Below are 20997 nucleotides of genomic sequence, written 5' to 3'. Positions count from 1 at the left end.
GCTGGAACTCAAGTTTACTTTGGTTGCCAAGACAACTTCCAGAAAATCACTTTGGGGAGTTTTTGGGTAAAATGTTCCCTGTTTACCCCAACACAAGTAAGCAGCCTTTGCTCATCACCACTGCCATGTTCCTCCCTGCAGCAAATCTAGTTCCACAATTCTGGAATTAGGAAAGTGTCCAGGCTGAGCCCTGTGTCTTACTCAGCCCAGAATTAGTGCCATATCCAATTCAGCTGTCATATGGACATCCATAGATCAAAATGTTAAAAAAATATGTTTTTTAAAATTATTATTATTTTCTACATTTTCTTTATTTTTGAGAGAGACAGAGTGTGAGCAGGGGAGGGACAGAGAGAGAGAGACACACACACACACACACACAGAATCTGAAGCAGGCTCCAGGATCCAAGCTGTCAGCACAGAGCCCAACGTGGGGCTTGAACCCACAAACCATGAGATCATGACCTGAGCCGAATTTGGATGCTTCACTGACTGAGCCACCCGGGCGCCCCCCAAAATTTTTTAAATGTGAGACTTTAAAGATGAAATTGAGTTCTCTACATTTTTCTGAAGTGACTCTGGCTGCAATATTTATTTTGCAATTTCAGAATGTATTGAGGTGTGAAATTTTTATGTTAGTTAAAGAGGAGGACATTGTGTTTAAAAAAATTACAAAATGCTTACTTAATGAACACAGCTTTATGTGGAAGGTGAGAAATTGGAGAATTCGTTCGGCATGAAGTGACCTGTGGGTCAAGAGAAGGGAGCCTAGAACCAGGGAAGCTGGAAGGTCTGGGAGCAGGTGGGGGGTGGTGGTGGGTAGCTGCTTTGGAAAGGGAGGCATTGACAGGATCAAAACAGCCCCAAGCTTGAATGAACTAGAACACCAGGCAACCTAGCTTCTAGGAATTCAGGAAGGTCCTGCGTTATACAATAGGAGCTGTCCTAAGAATACAGTTGAGACTCGGGCCGGGAAACGGGGGCCCAGTGTCAGAGCAGTAATGGAATTGAGTGTGGCAATGCTAAGACCTCCTTTGCACCTGAGCCATTTCTGAAATTTGCCTTCAGGAGCCAACAGGCACACTTGCAAGTGGGGGGTTATGGTGCCTTAGAAGATTGGGGGAAATGCCTAAATCAGGGTTTCTCAACCTTGACTGTACAGGAGGACCCCATGAGAGTGGCTGCTTCTAAAAATGCTAACTGGATCCCCACCTCTGAGCTAATTCATTGGAGAGGGGGCGTAAGGACATTGGGATTCCATAGAAGTTACCCAGGGGATTGTAACGGCAGCCAGGATTGAGAACCACTGGACGAAGGGACCAGGAAATGAAGCAGAGGCAACACAAAAGTTCGACTGGACTTGTCTGGAGAGAGGACGAGCAGGAGACATTCTGGTTTAGAACATAAAAGGGCCATTGATCTGGAGCCAGTGAATCTGGGTTCAAGACTCTCCCTCTGCCATTTGCTGCTGGGATGACCTTGAACAAGTTAACTCGTGTGTCTTATTTCTTGTTTCCCTCCTGCCCCCTTTCATAGTCAAGCTGGGAAAGTGAGAATGCCTGCTTCATTACAGTGTTGCTAAATCAAATGAGACGGCCCACACGGCTTCCACGCACGGGCTTGTGCTCACTAGGAATGGTGACCAAGTGTTTGTTGAAAACGATAGAGGACCTTAAAGTAGATGGAATTGCTTCTGTGCACTGTCACAATGCAGGATGCGGTACCAATAGGGTTGAAGAACGTTATCCCTGGCATCTGTGAGTGAAGCTGGCAGAAATAGGGAGAGATTGGAGGCCAATGTTCTTAGGACAGGGGCTCACAAACTATGGCCCATGGGGCAAATCTGGCCCACTACTTGTTTTTGTAAATAAAGTTTTATTGGTACACAGCCATGCCCATGTGTTACACATTTCTGTGGCTGCTTTTGTGCTGAACTGGCAGAGCTGAGTACTTGCATCAGAGGCTATATTGCCTGCAGTGTAAAATGTATTTATTTTCTGGGTATTTACAGAAAAAGTTTGACCCCTGGTTTAGAATAAGATTAAAAGAATTGGTTTGGGATGGAATGCTTGAAATATAGTGATAGAAGCAAGTACTTTAAACACGGGGAAGGAAGAATCTTCAGGCCCTGGTGACAGATTGTACGTAGGGGGATTTTGCTGCATAAAGGTTAAGGATGCAGTGTCTTTGTCGTGGGTAGAATGATACAGAATGACAGGCTTCCTGAAATCTGGGCATGAGTGTAGAATTTTGGTGTCCTTGACTAGAGAGATCTAGGTCTGTCCCCACTGGAAGGGGCTGGTGGAGTCCCCTACATGGGTGGCCTAAGGGCTGGGAGGCCACCCAGGTCCTGACCCTGCCTCTGTTAAGATCCCCTCCCCACCCGCAGTTCTGGTGGTGGATATCACACACAATGCTAAACACTAGCACTCTGGAGAGATCCAGAGCGATTCAGTGCACACAAATTGATTCAGATCGTCACTTAGAACGTTTTGGATGGCAAGTCCCTAATCTGTCACCACACTGCACAGAGGTTGATTTTCAATTTACCTTTTTTGTTCTCAATCTTAGATGTTTTGCTTCTTAATTCAGAGCATTCATCTCAAGTGGATTCAGAAATTCAAATCTGATGATAAATTCACGTTTGTTGAGAATTTGGGAGGGAGGAGGAAGATGTTGTCAACTAAGCTTTTGAATAATGTCTGTTCTGACATTTTAAACTCTCAAGTGGGCTGAACCGCGGATCAACACATATAGGCATTATGTGACAGAGATGTACCATGTGTACAAATAGACTGTGTATATCTGAATAATAGGACCTGGAAGGGAAGGTAATAGAGAAGCAAAAGTAAAGGAACTCAGAATGAGGGATCTTCTCTTGCTTCCAGGTTTTGTGCGGTAGGGTAGGAGGAAAGAGGAAATTCGTGTGTCTCCTCTGATTAGGCCTGATGCTAAGTAATATACATACACACATACGCCCCCCCACCCATTTTATAGATGGGGACACTGAGTCACAGAGAAGTTAAGTCCTTCGCCTAAGGCTGTTATTTATTAGTAAGTGGAACTGTAACTCAAATTTAGTTCTTTCTTATAAGCGTCTGGGATTCAGAATAACTCTACCTGATTTCCTTTTCTTGGCTATTTCTCCCTCTCCTTAAGCACTTAATATTATCATGAGGCCACGTTTTTCTTTTTTGTATATGATGAGGCCACTTTTTAAGTAACTGGTAGTTTAAGATTTGCTAGATCAATTTTTTATGCCTTTTTTTCTAGATGCCATTATCCCTTCCTTAAATGTTTGTCAAGTACAGGCAGTGTGCCAGGCCCTGAGGATAGAGAGACCAGGTTTTGGGCCGTGCCACTCAGTGTGGCAGACTGTTCTTGCCAGTTCTGTTCTTGGTCCCTGTTCTTGGTCCCTGCATTAGGGTTCTCCAGAGAAATAGATTACTAGGGTTTGCATGCATTTGTGTGTGTAAAGAGATTTATTATAATTGCCTTTTGCGGTTATGGATTTGGTCAAGTCCCAGGATCTGCAGGGTGATTGGCAAGCTAGAGACCCAGGAAAACTGACGATGTAATACCATTCAAAACGCTAGTAGCCTTCAGACCTAGGAAGAGCCAGTGTTTCCATTCATAACCAAAGCGGGAGGGAAAAAACAAAACAAACAAACAAAAAACCCCACAATTTTCCCAGTTTGAAGGCTGTCAAGTAGGAGGAAGTTTCTTACAGAGGAGAGGGTGAGCCCTTTTGTTCTTTTGAGGCCTTCAACTGATTGGATGAGGCCCACCCACATTAGGGAGGGCAACCTGCTTTACTCAGTGTGCTGATTCAAAGGGTTAAGCTCCTCCAGAAACACTCAGAATAATGTTTGACCAAATATCTGGGCACCCTGTGGCCCAGTCAAGTGACACACAAAATGAAACATCACAGTGCCCAAAGTGTTCTACAATAAGGAAGTATGAAAATTATATAAGAAACTTCTAGAGAAATTGGACTTTGTGGCAGCCCAAGCATGTGATCAGTAGACTTGATGAAGAGGGTATAGACCAATTTGTCAAATTCATGTGATGCATTGCATGTGGGTCAAGCTATGTACTGGGTACATGTGTTAGGGCCAGATTTTTATCCAGGATTGGTTGGGAGGAAAATTGGTTCTTTTCCACTGATGGTCTGAGAAGTACTGGTATGGGCACAGCTGTCGACATAGGCCATAAAATCCCACGTGATGGGCCTTGTAGTGACAAGCTGTACCCAGAGCTAGGGGAGCACTCCCGGGAGAGACCAGAACCCATAAGATGTCCCCATCATTGGTGTTTGCAAAGCACCTCTGAAAAGGTGAACTTTCGCTGTCCTAACCCTTCCCCCACCCCACCCAGAGGGCTAGGACAAGCCAAAACAAAGAGGTCAGGAACCAGAGAGATGAGTAGCCCAGGAACAAAAGCAAGAATCAGGATGAATGAAATTAGAATGAGCCATGAACTTGACAGAGCAACAGGTCCCTTTGGTATCAAGCAGCACTGGGATCCATCCGCCAGGGAAGAGACACAGGGTCCCTGTGCACACGAGGCAGGGAAAGTCAGCTGAGAAGGCCCTGAGGCACATCTCCAGTATGCTCCCTTCCAGAAGCTGAACCTGGCCAAGGAAGAGGAAGGGCAGCTCAGGACAGCCTACCTTTAGAACAAACCAGAATTCTGCTCCTGATTGAGCACTTCCTATGTGCCAGGTGTAGGGCACAGCACACATGTTGCCTTTCCCAACATTGGTTCCTCTCCTTAAGGCCTGGCATTTATCATTTCGTGTGTCTTCATGGTTGAGAAATCCATAGAGCTTTATTTTTTATTTTATTTTTCAAGTTTATGTAGTTAGACTGCAAGCAGGGGAGGGGCAGAGAGAGAGAGAAAGGGAGAATCCCAAGCAGGCTCCACACTGTCAGTGCAGAGCCCTATGTGGGGTTTGAACTCATGACCTGTGATACCATGACCTGAGCCAAAACAAAGAGTCAGACACTTAACCTACTGAGCCACTCAGGCACCCTGAGAAATCTATAGAGTGAAGAAAACACCTGCAGGCCTTGGAGAGCTAAGTTTGGTTAAAACCATTTGGGGTCCAGGGGCGCCTGGGTGGCTCAGTCAGTTAAGCATCTGACTGCGGCTTAGGTCATGATCTCCCAGTTCATGAGTCCAAGCCCCATGTTGGGATCTGTGCTGACAGCTCAGAGTCTGGAGCCTATTTCAGATTCTGTGTCTTCCTCTCTGTCTGCCCCTCCCCTATTCTTGCTCTCTCTCTCTCTCTCTCTCAAAAATAAACATTAAAAAAAAAAACACCATTTGGGGTCTAAAGAATATTGATAGGATTTCCCCCTTGCTACCCTTGGAATTGTAATTGCTTGGGGATTACATAATTATGACTTTATTTATAAGCACATAATCAAAGAATTATAGGCATGCAAAATGTGGGGCTTTTGGGAGGGGAGCCAGAGGAAGTGATGAGGTCCCCCTGGGAGCCTACCCACTCCTCCACTTTGCTTCTGGATGAACTTGGACCTCACTGAGGCTGAAGGGAAGAAGGTTCAGAGATGCCACAGATCAGAATAAGCCAAGGTTTGTTGGCCCTTTTCTCCCATACACTACTCAGAGAACAGCCCCGAGTTCAGAAAATGTACAGCCTTTAACACGCTAATTTATGTCATCAACTCAGCTTACTTATAATACCACTCACTCTCATTGGAAACTACTGGAACTGTTTGCCCAATGAGAAACAAAGCGCCCAGAGCTTTGTATTTCCATATCTTACTTAAGCCTCCCATTGCGCCTGTGAGGTTAGCGTTTCTGTTCCCATTTCAGAGACTGGAAAACTGAAGCTCAGAGCATTTAAGTAATCCCTCCAAAGAACAAATTTCTCATTTTCCTTTGTTGTGAATTTTCCGGAGCTTCTGGGTGCCTTCCTAAATGTTCTGGTGTTTTGTTTTGTTTCCATACGAAAGAAGACCACTCAAGCCCCAGAACTCTTAACTCCCAGCACGAAAGCAGGGGCGTGGCCCCATACAGTCATGGAAACTTTATTTCTGCTCAGGCTCCACCCCAACAGGAAGGCTTAAGTGTTTAGAGTCTGACACCTGTTTTTGTCGGAATAACCTAAGACATTATCAGCACGGAACTACCCAGCACTGCACGGGTGCATAGTGGGGCCCTGATGCTCATCTCTCCCCACCCCTGCTCAAAGGGTCGATGCCAGTTGAGCAAACACAATTGCCGTCAGTGGCCTATTCGTTTTTATTCTCAGTGGAACTAATTTGGTTTTACCAAACAGGGAAACAGGTTTCAAAAGCCTGGGTTAGAGCTTGTAATTGGCCAGCTTGGGGACAATACAACCCTAAGCCACCTGTGATTCTGTGTACCCACACATTCAGCCTCGGCCTTTGATCTGTGGTCCTGGGCAGTGGGATGCAGCGAGTCCTATATGCCACATTGATAGGAGGGGGCCAGGAGCTCAGGTGTTTAACCCCGAGGTGATTAAGAGGGAGAGAAATGAGTCATGTTTGTGAAGGCCCAGAGACACATCAAAAAGCCCTGGGCAGAGGCTGACTCAGTTCAGCAGCACAGGTGAACCCCGCAGGGTGTAATTCATTGCGTTCTTTGATCCTCAAGTTTTGTGGGTCGCAGAGACTCTCTGGGATGGTTTGGAAGCTCAGCAGGGTCTGAGCAGGAAGAAGAAAAACTTGAAGTATGGAAAATGAGAAGCTTCTTTTTTGGCGGGTGGCTAAGAGAGGGTAATTTTCTAGAGATGTTATTTTTGCTTAGTAGTCCCTAAGGCAGCCTTGTTGTAGCTGGATACTGGGATGTCTGCAGCATAGGAACAGAGAGGACAGACAGCTTTGAGTGTGTCGTGTTCCCGGGGCACCTGTGTACAAGATGTGGTATGCTAAGTACCTTTGGGAGATGGGGATGTTGCATTAATAAAATGTTTTAAAAATCCATAGCTCTCTATAGGGCCTCTTATGAAACTGTATTTAAGTGGAGAGTGTATAGGATGAGACATAAGAGAGACCTGGGGACGAATTCTGACACTCCTGGGAGGTGATACTTCAGAAACAGGGTTTTGAAGGATGAATAGGAGTTCACATAGGAAGACCAAAATAAACTTCTGTCGTTATTAATATTTGTTCTTTTTGCTCTCTTCCACTTTCTCCTTTTCCTCTTTCCCTTCCTCCTGCTATTTCTTCATATTCATGTGTGTTTTATCCAGAAGAAAAACGCCTACCAGGAAATGTGCCAAGGTGGGAAAAGACGACAGCGTATTTAGTTAGGAAAAATTATGATTGTCTTCTCTAAATAGCATGTTACTTTTTATCACCTCCTAAGTCATTCCGTTCTCAACTCTGTCCCCAGGTCAGTCTGGACGCATCTCTTGGTCACTCACTTTGGATCCACCTTCCCTCGTGAGCGGAACAGATGCGTGGGGTGCGGGTCGGGGCTCGCGGTGTGCTTCGTCGCGGTTAACCGTCCCCCGGTCTTTCCGCCTCCCCAGATGGGAAGCCGGTGTCCCTGTCTCCGCTGGAGTCGCAGCCGCACAGCCCCCGGTACGCGGCCGCCGGCCAGCGGGAGCGCGAGAGCCTGGAGGTGCGCGTGCGCGAGGTGGAGGAGGAGAACCGCGCGCTGCGCCGGCAGCTCAGCCTGGCGCAGGGCCGCGCCCCAGCCCACCGCCGCGGCAACCACAACAAGACCTACTCCATGGAGGAGGGGACCGGGGACAGCGAGAACCTCCGCGCGGGCATCGTGGCGGGCAACAGCTCGGAGTGCGGGCAACAGCCGGTCGTGGAGAAGTGTGAGGTAAAGAGCACCCCGGGGGCGGTGGTCCAGAGGCCAGCGGCCCCCACCCCTCGCAGACGCCACCGGGAAGCACCGCCAGGTGCCCGCGAAGGGCTGGCATTTTTGACTCGGGCCTACGTGGGAACCTTGCACGGTCGCCACCGTTGCCGTGTGGCCTGGCCAGTCGATTAGCCTCTCTGAGCCTCAGCCTTGCCATCTGAAAAGTGGGCACGAGAAGGCCTCCAGCACAGAGAGCTTACGAGGAGCAAAGGGATGGAAACCACCGCTTCCTTCTTTGCGGTTCCTTTTGACCCACTCAGGGTCTGTACGCCTAGTTGTCTTCCTGGGGACACCTGTTACTTTATTTTTTTATTTTTTATTTATTTGTTTTTTAAATGTTTTTATTTATTTTTGAGACGGAGAGAGACAGAGCATGAGCAGGGGAGAGGCAGAGAGAGAGAGAGGGAGACACAGAATCTGAAGCAGGCTCCAGGCTCCGAGCTGTCAGCCCAGAGCCTGACGCGGGGCTCGAACTCACGGACTGTGAGATCGTGACCTGAGCCGGAGTCAGACGCTCAGCCGACTGAGCCACCCAGGCGCCCCACACCTGTTACTTTAGACTGTGGTGTGAGTGGTGGACCTGGAGTTGTGGCCTTGCTGGGCGACAGTTCCCTTGGCCACCTCCTTCCTCACTTAACGATCAGTTTCTGGAGAACCAGAGAGCTGTTGCTTCTCTAAGGCAGTGTCTTGAACTTTTACAACTGAATATCCTGCCCCCCACTTTTAGAGTGCGCTTTCTGTGTTAGTAACTCTTTGGACGTTTGGAGAACTTACCTGCCCCTTCTCCCTACCGCCCTCACCCCTCTTGTTTGTGCTTCTGTGTGCACTGAACGCAATGGCATGCACATTCATTTCCTGCTTCTCCCGGTTCCCAAGGACAGGAATTAGAGCACCCCTGTTAAGAGCAAGGCCTTTTGTGACCCAGACAAACCCGAGTTCAAATCCCAGCTCTGATGGTTTCTGCCGTAGGTGCCGGAGCAAGTTACCTGACCTCTCTGAACTTCAGATGCCTCACCAATAAATTTGAGAAAATAATTCCTGCTTCGTGGGGGATTTATGAGAAGTAAAAGGGATGGGCCATATAAAGCCACAGACGGAACCTGGTTCGTAATATGTGTTCAATTGTGGTTAACTTTTGTTAATTTTGGTTAGATATATTACCTGCTGTTGCTTTATTCCATTTCCTGGCCACATTCTCAGAATGCTAGACTTCAACCCCCCTGAAAACACTTGGCAAACAGCAACATGTTGTTCATGTGAGGGGAGTCCTTGGTTCTGTTGCTCATACTGCAGTCAGGGAATGTAGGGCTTGCTGAGCAACATAGACTCAGGTCTGGGGAAGGTCAGTGGTGAAGGAGGAGAGCCCTTGGGCTGGGAGGATTTGTCATGGTCTCTCCAGCCTGGATGAGGGGTGGAGAGGTGGACACAGGTAGGTGGAGGCTGTCCAGTGAGAAATGTACATGAGAGTACGAAGAATAGGAAGCAAGGCGAGAAAGAATGCGGGACATGGGGGGCTGGTCAGGAAGCACAGACAGCCTGGGCCAGGACATGATCGAACTGTATTTTCATTCATTCTTCCATTCTTTCGTCCAGTAGTTACTGAGCCTCCGTTATGTATCCCATGCTGTTCCCTGTGCTGGGAAATAGCAATGAACCAAACTCCTCTTGTCTCATGTTGAGGTGGGGCGTGGAGGAAGAAATGTTCAAGAAACAGCGAGTTGGGAACATCAGGACTTGTTAAATGCTGTGTGTTTATTCAGTCCTGCCTGCATGCCTGGTCCCATCCACGTAACCTTCCACTGCCATCGCCAGTGGCCCGTGGTACTGAGTATCTCTCTTTTACATCTTCAAAAATGGGGACTCGGCAGTGTTATCAACTTCCCCCACTTTAGGCTGGTCTGGGAGGGCTGTAGTTTTGAGAACTTGTATTCTTGCCTGGGAGAAGGCTTGCTTGCTCTCTTGCATGTTGTCTGCTCTCAGGTTATGGCCCAGGTAGGAGGGCCCAGAGGGAGGAAGTGTATTTATGCCGTTATGACTGAGACCCACTCAGCTGCCCGAGCATCAAGGAGGTCAAAAGTGGAGAGGGGAAAGGAAAAGAAAAAAGGAGGACACATGTAGAGCAGAGGGAGAAAATGGGGGACTTTCTCTTCCTACCACGGTCTGTCTGGCCAGCAGCTCCCTTCCCCCGTTCAGTTTTCAGAGATACACCTCCTATTTCTAACGAGGGCTCTGCCTGGAGTGCCTTGCAAAATCGTGTAGGCAAAACAGCTACTGAGGCTGGTGGTACATTGACCTACATCCTGACCCCATCGCAGCTTCATAGCCATGTGGCAACAAGCAGGTTGTATCATTTTCTGTGTCTCAGTTTCCTCGTTTGTAAATTACCGGTAAAAAGATAAAAATCAAGCTCCTGCCTCGTACTATGTCAGGGGTGACGATATATATTAGAACTAGAGGCAAGCTCTAAAATAGTTGTTATTGGCATTAGATTTCCCTTTTAAGTGTCAAAACATCCCAGCTAACCATGGCTTTGAGTCTTCTCTTGAAGCTTAAGAAGGCTGGAGACCTTTTGAGTGGGGATGTCTGTTTTAGGGATACAGGCTTCCTTTATGTTTCGCTCAGCTTGCTTGACTGGCATTCCCAAGGGGGTCTCATGGTCCATAATGACTGTCCCAGCACTGGTCATATCTGTGCATGCCATCCAGCAGGCAGGAAAGAAGCAGCGATAAGGCAGGGCATGTCACCCTCCTTTAATAACACGTGTTAGACATTTCACCATCTGTTCCCCTTGGAGCACGTTGTGGAAAAACATTACTGCAGGGCTGTAGGCAGCTGCCATCTAGCTGCAAGGGAGCCTGGAAAAGTTGGGTTTTTATTCAAGGAAACCATGTTCTCTGCTAACATTTTGGAGCTCTGCCACTAGAGAGAACAGATGTTAGGGTTACAGTGGACATTCCCTATCACATGGGTTGTGCCCAGACTCGGTTGTGACTAGAATTGGGTACCCAAAATGCATCTTCTTGGGACCCACTCTCAACCTATTACTTGAGGATCTCTGAGTGTAGGCTGCAAGAACATGGGCATTAAAGAGATCTGTGCAGGTGATTCGAGATAGTGGGGCATGTTTGGAAGCCGCTGCTTGAAGGCACAACATAAACAATGGGGTTCTCTATATCCCTTTGCTCTTTGAAAGATAAAGTAGCACCATAGGAATTAAGATCTTGGGATTGTTGATTCTTATCATAACTTCTCTTTTAAAAGTCTTTTGACTTGCACCTGGGAATTAAGATTTCTTCATTTTTCTTTGCTTTCCCTTTGTGTCTTGATAATGTTACTTCTTAGGTCCTTAAGGTTGGTTTTGGTAGAATTATCTGTGATGAAACTCTGGTCCTGTTCAGAGTTTCCGTAGATGAATTTGAAAGTCTTCATCTTGCTGGCATCTTGTCTCAGCGTGGTCTCCTGAGTCCACATTTACCATAAGATGCTGACTTCATACCCATTACAGTATAAATGCTTTCTCTGTCTTCATCACTCGGTGTCTTTAAAGATTTCAGTGAAGAAGCCATAGAAGCAAACAAGAAATGTCAGTTAGTGGAGAGTGGCGTCAAAGTAGAAGTCTCCCTTCATCACGACACTTTGCGATTACAAGCGCCAAAGCTGGTCCTGACACCCTGTCAGAGCACAGCGCCTCATAACCGAGGATGTTGTCATCCTCTCTTGTTGCACTGAAACTTCTCTGGGGTATGACAAGTATTTCTGAAAAGTCTTCTGTAATGATGCCAGGCTGTCAGCCGAGATATCTGGTGATGGAAACAATGGGCCTTCGCCAGTCCCTGTGCCCTCTTATCGTTCCTAATTATGTGGCCTTCAAATAGCTGTCCATTTTATTCTTGCCTTTCTCTGTTGTCAGGGCAATGCTGTTTCAGCAAGGCACTGGTTTCTGTGTGCCATGGATCTTGGAGCAGAATAATCCTCTTTGATTTCCACTCGGGCCAGCGTGTGTATGGCTGTGTGTATTTTTCTTGCATTTCTGGTTCTGGTGAATTCTGAGAGTCCGCTCTGGTGCAGCTGAGAAGTCACTGACCTCGGAATCCAAATTCCTGACCAGGAATCCTTTGCTTTGTCAGTCACTAGTCATGTGAGCTTGGGTGATTCAGTTACCCTCTTGTAGTCTATTTCATCATTACAAAATGAGAGTTATAATATGTTCTTCCCAGTACAGTTGTAAGGCCGAAACGAGATAGCGGCTGGGAAACTAATTCTGCAAGAGTGTCACATATACTTACTCTGGGTGGTCCACTTTCCTAATGCTGCCTAACACACACCTAAAATGTAATGGTTTAAAACAATAGTGATCATTTTATTAGCTCTCTGGTTTTTTGGGGTCAAGGATTTGGAAAGGGCTTGGGTGAACAGTTCTGGTTTGGGGGTCCCTCATGTAGTTGCCATTAGTTCGTGGCTGGAGCTGAGCAGCGAGGGCTGGAGCAGTGGGCTCTGACCCAGCATCCTTCTTTCCTGTTGTAGACTCAAGGCCTCTCTGTGTCTGCCCCTATGGCTGGTTTGGGCTTCCTTACAACATGGCGGCCCCAGGGCAGTCGGCTGCCTCTGTAGCAGCTGAAGACTAAGTACAAGTACTCCAGTGACCAAGATACAACAGAAGCACTTTTTATGACTTGGCCTCAGAAGTCGCACAGTATCACTTCTGCTGATAGTGTAGTCTGTTAGTTGAAACTGGCTCAAAAGCTCACCCAGTTTCCTGGGTAAAAGGATACACATTTCTCATCTCTCAGTGGGAGGAATGTCAAGCATTTGTGGATATACTGTAATATGGCAACAATTAATATTGTTATTATGGGAGATCAAGTGAATCGTACTCTCTGATGTGAGACCACCATTAGGGAAGTATGTCTCTCCTTTTGCACTGTGCTTTGAGCTTCATTTCTTAGTATTAATGTAATAGTAATAAAAGTTAACATTTACTCAGCCTTTAAAGTAGATCAGACGCTATGCTAAAATTTACATAAAATATCTCATTCGGTCCACACAGCAGCATACTTTGTTTTACCCATTAGAAGGCTGCTAAGAAAGGTTCAATAATTACTTCAAAGTCATACTGCCTGGGAGTGGCGGAGGTCAAATTTAAACCTAAGCAGTTTACTTCTAGAACCTGTGCTTGGAACCATTGCACTCCCGCTCTGTGAATTAGAGTGCCCGGGACCCACACTTACAGCCCCAGTCTGGCAGGTGCCCCACCTTGAAGGCTTCAGGGTGACCAAGCATGATGGAGGTCATCTTTCCCTTGGGGGCTACAGTAGCCCTGTGAGGGATACTCATTTCTCAGTAGGTTGAGGCGAGGGTATGTCTGTTCTTATAAAAGAAGTTCTGTTTTAAATTGCCTTCCAGATTGTGACTGCATTTGTTAACTTAGTAGAGGTGTACTGTTTTACTTTAGCCATTATGTTTATAAAACTTGACATCTTGCAGCTTCATTTTCTGGGCCCGTAACTAACTATACGGTATTTCGATCTATTGTTTTTACTTTGAGGATTTTATGGAATAACTCAGCAGTAGACGGCTTGCCTGCCATCCTCCCATATGCATGTTGCTCTTGGAAGATGCTGTTGCAACATTTGGATTCAGATTTCATTAGCTTCATAGGCAGTCTTTGGGGCTCCTTCAAGGATGTAAATCTGCTAAAATATCTTCCCTAAATGTCAGGCCTTGGAATTAGGGAATGGGTACAACTGGAAGTAACTTAGTAGGATTTTCTTACGTGTTGATTTTCAGGGAACCCTAGCTCCTACAGCGGTAAGTTAGGTTCCCTCCTGTCCCCGAATCTGGTAATTACTGTTTCACACCAACTTATCCCCCAAACCCAATGGCTTCAAGTAACAAGCATCTATTTGTCGTACAGTTTATGAAAGTCAGGAATCTGGGGGCAGCTTAGTCGGACGTTGTGTCTGTAGTTTTCTCATGGGGTTGCAGTTAAGATGTCTGTGGGGGCTGTGACCATCTGTCAGCTCGACGGGGACCTGCTTCAGAGACGGCACAGAGGCATGGCTGGGACCTCAGTCCCTTAGGGTTGCTTGAGCGTTTTCACATTGTAGCAGCTGGCTTCCCTCCCAAATAAGTGCAGAGCAAGGCAGAAACCACAGTCTTTCTTTTATGATCTAGCATTGGATATCATATACCGTTACTTCTGCCCAGTGCTATTGGTCATACAGACCGACCCTGATACAGCATAGGAGAGATTATTCAAGGGTTACCCAAGCTGGCAGGGATCTTTGGAGACAGTCTTGGAGGTGGCCATCTCACCGTGACAATGGCAAGAGGCCCTGTCTCCTGCAGTCTCTTGTCTGTGCTTACCCTGGAGCAGTCCTGCCTTGATCTCTTTTCTATATTGTACTCTCTTACTATATTTTATTTCTAAAATGTACCATTAAGAACAACAAGTAAAGGTACAACCCTCTCGTGTTAAAGATGATGAAGCTGAAGTTGAGCAAAATAAAGGATCTGTCCTAATTTTACACAGTTGCCACCAAGGCCGAAATAACGAATGATTCCAGTGGTTCATTTCCACGTTCCTGTGTCTTCTGCCCTCTTGTATGGGAGGAAGGTGAAGGAAGCACCAACGTTTGACACAGCAGAGGGAATTGGGCAGCTCCGAAAGCCCTCTTTTCAATAGTGGGGGAAAGACTATCCCAATCCTTACTTGAAGGAGAGTTGGGGATAAGGGCAGAAGGAAAGAAACTGATGTCTGACCTTCCAGAATATTTAAGGCTCAATACCGTGAAGGTGGTGGACCCTTCAGCATACTATAAACTCTTACATTAATAGTAACACTACTGATTTCTGATACATCTCTCCTACTTACAGGATGGATGCCAGGCTCCTGTAAGATGATGAATCATCTCAGTTAATCTGTCCAGATTTCTGTGAGTTGAGAAAGTTTTACCCCTTCTTTATAGATGGAGAAACTGAGGTTCCATTAGGTGCTAGTGTATCTTGAAAGATGGGGAGGAGTTTGTTAAGTGAGGTGAAGGACTAGGGCATATTAAATCGAGGGCACATTACGGAAGCAAAGAAACCCAGCAAGCCACCCAGCTTGACCGGGCACGAACACCACGAAAAGAAGCGGGCAGGGCTTTTGGTGAGAATGATGCTAACCATGTCTGCTTTCACTTTGTGAGCAAGTGTTCGCTATGTGTGTGAGCTCCTGGACTCTTAATCATCCTAAACTTATAGCTGTGGAAGCTTGGGCTTGGTGAGGCTACATGGCTAAAAAGTGCAGGTCTACATTATAAATCTTTTTTGTTTTTAATTGTGGTACAGCAAAGCCACTTAACATGAAATTTACTCTCTTAAAAAAGAGATGTGTGTTTCAGTAGTGATGAGTATATTCACACGGTTGTTCAACAGATCTCTAGAACTTTTTCATCTTGCACAATAAACTATATCTGTTAAACAGCAAGTCTCCCATTTTTCCCTCCCCCTCCCCCCAGACCCTGACAACCACCATTCTGCTTCCTGTAAATGTGTCTACTTTAAATACTTCATATAAATGGGGCCAGACAGTACTTGTCTTTTTTTTCTTTTAATGTTTTATTACTTATTTTTGAGAGAGAGAGACAGAGTGTGAGCAGAGGAGGGGCAGAGAGAGAGGGAGGCACGGAGTCCAAGTGGCTCCAGGCTCCGAGCTGTCGGCACCAGAGCCCAATGCGGGGCTCGAACTCACGAACCGTGAGATCATGACCTGAGCTGAAGTCAGAGGCTTAACCGACTGAGCCACCCAGGCGCCCCCAGCCATCTGTCTTTAACAAGTCTTCCAGGGAATCCTGATGAGAACCTTGAGTTAGAAGGCGGCCAGGGTAAGGACCCTTCTTCCAATAGCCAAATCTGGTTCTGGCTCCAAGGTATTATGAGTTTGTAGTATTCTCTTTGGACAGAGTGTTTCTTGCCACAGGCTTTCTTTGACCAGCTAAGGGCCAGAGCCCAGGTGAGCTTTTCTAGAAAGCTTCAGGAAAATGTGGCCAACTTTGAAGGTCAGACTTTTTTTATTTTTATTTTAAAATGTTTATTTTTGACAGAGAGAGAGAGAGAGAGAGGGAGAGAGAGAGAGACAGAGCATGAGCAGGGAAGGGGCAGAGAGAGAGGGAGACACAGAATCGGAAGCAGGCTCCAGGCTCCGAGCTGTCGGCACAGGGCCTGACGCGGGGCTTGAACTCACAGACCGCGAGATGATGTCCTGAGCTGAAGTCGGACACTTAACCAGCTGAGCCACCCAGGTGCCCTGATGTGCATCTTTTTAAAAAAAATAATTTTACTTCTTGTTTGTTTCTAAATATCTTGGAGTAACTAATATCCATATTAATTAATATCCATATTAATCCATATCCATATTAATTAAGCAATTAACAGCCAACATCAGCATATATAGCTCTACTCTACCTTTAATTTTTTTAATGTTAATTTATTATTTAAAAAATTATTTTGAGTTTATGTATTTATTTTGAGAGAAAGAGAGAGAGCACGAGTGGGGTAGGGGCTGAGAGAGAGGGAGAGAGAATCCCAAGCAGGCTCCGCCCTGTCAGTGCAGAGCCCAACGTGGGGCTCGAACTCGCAAGCTGTGAGATGACGACTGAGATCAAGAGTTGGATGCTTAACTGAATGAGGCACCCCATTAATTTATTTATTTTCAATGTTTCTTTATTTTTGAGAGAGAGAGAGAGAGAGAGGCAGAGAGAGAGGGAGACACAGAATCTGAAGCAGGCTCCAGGCTCCGAGCTGTCAGCACAGGGACCGACACGGGGCTCAAACTCACGAACCACGAGATCATGACCTGAGCCGAAGTCGGACGTTCAAACGACTGAGCCACCCAGGTGCCCCAGTACTTGTCTTTGAGACTAGCTCGTTTGACTTACCATGACGTCCTCAAAGTTCAGTTATGGTATGAGACAGGATTCCCTTCCTTTCTAAGGCTGAATAATGTTTCACCGAATGTATAGCCCACATTTTGTTCATCCGTTCATCTGACACTGGACACTCGGGTTTGCTCCCACCTCTGGGTATTGTAAATAATGCTGCAGTGAACGTGGGTGTGCAAATATCTCTTTGAGACCCTGCTTTCAGTTCTTTCGGCTATATACCTAGAGGTGGGATTGCTGGATCATATGGTAATTCTATGTTTAATTATTCCAGAGAACACCATATTCTTTTCCACCGCAGCTGTACCATTTTATCCTCCCAGCAATGGTGCACGAGGGTCTAGTTTCTCCACATCCTTGCCACAGATTGTAAATCTTTATGTATCTGATAGTCTGCTTCCTCTGCTGGGGAAGTTGACTGCAAAGTGATCACCAAGGACTTTGCAAGAATACATTGTGTGGCTGTTTCTCCCCCCGCCCCCACCTCTGCCTCCCTGTGCTGTAGCACCTCTGGCTTAGTGCAATGGTAACACACACCTGAGACGGAGTTTCATGTGCGGTCTATGAAGGTGTGCCCTTGGTACCGGCGCCTGAAGGCCCTGTGGGGTTTGTTAGAGGTAGCTGCCCCAGCAAACAATTCTCTGCAGGGAAGGTAGTTCCTGGCAATACATACCTCATTGACGGGGCGTTTGGGCAGCATATCATGGCGTGTCCACCATGCTTAGGTGATTGCAGTAGCTTCCTGACCTTTCTGCTTCCAGCTTGCTCCTTCTGCCGCCCTCCCCGTGCACCTGCACACAGACATGCTCTGTTCTCAACGGGCAGCTTGAGTGATTCTTTAAAATAGAAGTAGGATTGCTACACATTCTGTGTCTCCCTCTCTCTCTACCCCTTGCCTGCTCATGCTCTCTCTCTGTCTCAAAAATAAATAAACATTAGAAAAACAAAAATAAAAACAAAATAAAAAACTAAAAATAAAATAGAAGTAGGATCATGCCATTTCTCAGCTCTGAACCCTCAAGTGGCTTCTCTTTTCACACACAGGAAAAGCCAAGTTCTTCCAAATGGCTGTGAACTCTAGAAGGTCTTCCTCACCTCCTGGCTTTCTTCTTGTGGACTGGTTGCCATGCAGCCTGGCTCCCTCTTTTGCTCCAGGCTATTTCCCCAGCACCTACAGTTGAGTCTGGCACATAGTAGGTGCTCAAGTCTACATTTGCAGAATGGTTGCAGGTTTGGCGAATGTGGGTAGGCTTTTGGCTCAGGCAGGTCAACCTTAGGTAGGGGTGTAACACACACCATGCGTGGCAGGTTCGTTTGGGGCTGTATTCAGACAGTGCACCTGCTCCAAATCCTGGTTAGACTTCTGTTGACTCACCCTAAAAATCAGTCTGCCCCTTTAATATGTCTTCCACATAACATTTGGATTTCTGATCGGGTGAGGGTACTCTGTTCTTTGTAACACAGGAAAATCCTAAAGTGGACCAGAAATATGCAGGATGGAGAACGCCTGGTGGTTCATTTGTTTGTTGTGCGTTTAGTAGGCCTTGGGTATGGAGAAGGTGCTCGAAGTCCCCAGTGCAGGGGTGGCCCTTCCTGTCGTCATCCTTGGCCCTGTAGCCCCCGTGGTTCCACCTGCCCTTCCTTGCTGAGCCCCTGACAGCTTGGGTCCCATTACAGTCAGGAGATGTCTACTTTTATTTTTAAATGATTTTTAATTTTTTGAATGTTGACATACCTTAGGAGGTGTTCTACCTTTATTTTCTACAGGATGCAGATAATTTTGTCTTTTGAGTCCATGGGTTTTTGTATTTAGAGAAAACAGAGTTCGATCACTGGCTTCCCAGAAGAGTAGGGATGTCCTGGAAGTTTGTAAGATGATTTTAGATGGCTTGTTAGCAATACATTAGTTTCATTTTAATAGTCACATATGTCACAGGGTGGTATGGGTTTCACAGCAGGACTGTGAATTCAACCCCTCGGTTTGCCACTGACTGGCTGAGCCAGAGACACTTAGCCACCCTGTGTCGCTCACTCGTCATCTTGAAATTTGGAAAACGCTGGATGTTAAGAAGACTGCAGAAATCCCCCCGATCCATGCTTTCACTTTCCACGGTTACAGTTAGCCGTGGTCAGGCTGTGGTCTGGAAGCAGATGGTCCTCCTCCTGATGATTCGTCAAGTCAGTGGTAGCCTAACGCTGCGTCAGAATGCGCACGTCATTCACTCATTTCATCTCTGCATGTAGCAATTTTATCTTCTTCCTTCATCACAGGAAGAGTGAGTACAGGACAATATGAGACTTAGGCCACATGTTGCTATAAATATTTTGTGATTAGTTACTGTTGTTAATCTCTTACTGTGCCTGATTGATAACTTCCACTTTATGGTGGGTATGTATCTGTAGGAAAATACATAGTATATTATAGGGTTCAGTACTATCCAGTTTCAGGCGTCCACTGGGGGTGTCTTGGAAAGTATCCCCTGTGCACTATTGTATATAGAAATTCTACACTGCTCTTAGACAGGATTCACCAAGGATCAGAGAGGTTACGTTACTTGCACAAGGTCACTCAGCTGGCCAGAGGCTGAGCTGCAGCCACCACTTCCCGAGGGGGTTAGAGCACAAAGATGCTGAACAGCTTCTCTTTATGCTGTTGAGGCATTTGGTGAACAGCATTACTTCACGAGGTGCACCTTCTTGCCCTCACTTGTCTGCGTACAACAAGCCAGTGGGGCGCCCATTTTTACGTCCATTTTACAGACAAGCCAGTGAGGCTCAGGGACATTGAATGAATGCTCCTCAGTCACAAAACAGTAGCTTAGCCTTGATGTCGCAGCTCAGACCAGATCTCCCCATGAACCTTCTTCCACCTCTGTTTCTAGCTGTGTGCTTCTCCCCAGCTGCCTGTCCTCCTGGAGTCCTGCCTCCCTGCCCCTTGCTCCCCCACCACACAATCAGAACGTGGGCTCAGCCTGACTCCTCACAGCACATTGTTGAAATGGGGTTCCGCCCTCTCTCCCATCGCACAGTCTCTCTCGCAGTGTTGCTGGGGGGAAGCACAGCTGGGCACAGTATTAATTACTTCTGCTGGGGCCGTACCTTGCCTGCCGTCCCTTAATTTTTTCCTACGTTTCTTTCGGGATAGCGGGAACTTTTTCCCTGCGTCCATATTTGAGAAGACAACCCTGTGGAGATTTTTCTTGTGTGTGTTGGGGTTGGAGGAGGGGAGGCCAGAACACAGAGAATGTTCTTTTTCAGGTTCTCTTGAAGGCTAACACACAGAGAGTTACAAATCCCAGGTGGCCCTGAATGTCAGAAGTGACAGTTGCTCTGGTCCAATCACTGGAAGGCCCTCTCCTCCCTGAAGCCCGCGGGTACCCTTTTGGCCTAGATGGTGCAGGTTGCTCTAGGCTGCGAGGACTCTGATCTCGTCAGCATAGGATCCTTCCCAGTGTTTGATGGGGTTGTCTGGTGAGCTGTCTTTCTCCCTCTTCTCTTCATCCCGGGGGACTGCTTCACCTTTCCATCCAGCTCAACATAGTGCCTGGCATATCAGGGACGCCAGGAATGCCCATGTCATGCCTGAATCCTTCTTGTAAGTCCTAAAAGTGGATGTCACTCACTCGAACCTAGTGCAGCTACATCATGTCTTCAGGGGCAGCTTGTGGATGTGCTGAGTGCCAGATTCAGGACTGAAGGGAGTGAGCACGAAGCTTCGTGGGCTTCCTCAGAAAGAACTTTTGGTCCATGTGTCTGAGAACTTTGTCAAGCTACTTAAAGTTTATACATACAGCTTCTACATTCTCAAGTTTGTTACATTGGTGCTCTCCTGCCTTTTTTTTTTTTTTTCCCAGCTTAGGGATGGGCAGTTTATCTATGAATGCTTCAGAGTCCTCTGTGCTTCCCTTCCAGCCACCGGAACCAATGTGAGGCTAGGAAGGGTCACTGGAATTGGTCAGGCCATTGCAGGAAATAAATGGCACTCTCGAAGGAGGCAGGAAGGGTTTAAGGCAGCGCAGACATGCGAACTGGTGAGGGTGGTGAAGCCACTAGAACCCCTGGGCCCGAGGGATAGGAGGCAGGTGGCCTAATGGAGCCCAGCAGAATCAGAACTCAGGGGGAGGGTTTCTGACAGGTGCAGGGGATCTGATCTCTCCTTCTGCCTGCCCTCAGGCCTCCCAGTGACCAAACTCCACCAGAAACC

General features: G+C 46.9%; 1 protein-coding gene across 6 annotated transcripts in view; it reads left to right on the top strand.

Moving 5' to 3' along the window:
- Positions 1–20997, top strand: part of LARGE1 (LARGE xylosyl- and glucuronyltransferase 1) — a 544237-nt gene that overhangs the window by 237467 nt on the left and 285773 nt on the right. For all 6 annotated transcript variants that reach the window (XM_045062296.1, XM_045062294.1, XM_045062295.1 and 3 more), the window contains one exon: positions 7529–7830. In XM_045062296.1, the coding sequence (XP_044918231.1) occupies positions 7529–7830 (302 nt within the window). The remainder of the gene's footprint in view (positions 1–7528; positions 7831–20997) is intronic.

This window comes from Felis catus, chromosome B4, assembly GCF_018350175.1.
Source record: "Felis catus isolate Fca126 chromosome B4, F.catus_Fca126_mat1.0, whole genome shotgun sequence".
In the NCBI taxonomy this organism is placed as follows: domain Eukaryota; kingdom Metazoa; phylum Chordata; class Mammalia; order Carnivora; family Felidae; genus Felis; species Felis catus.
This window is presented reverse-complemented; position numbering and strand designations above follow the sequence as displayed.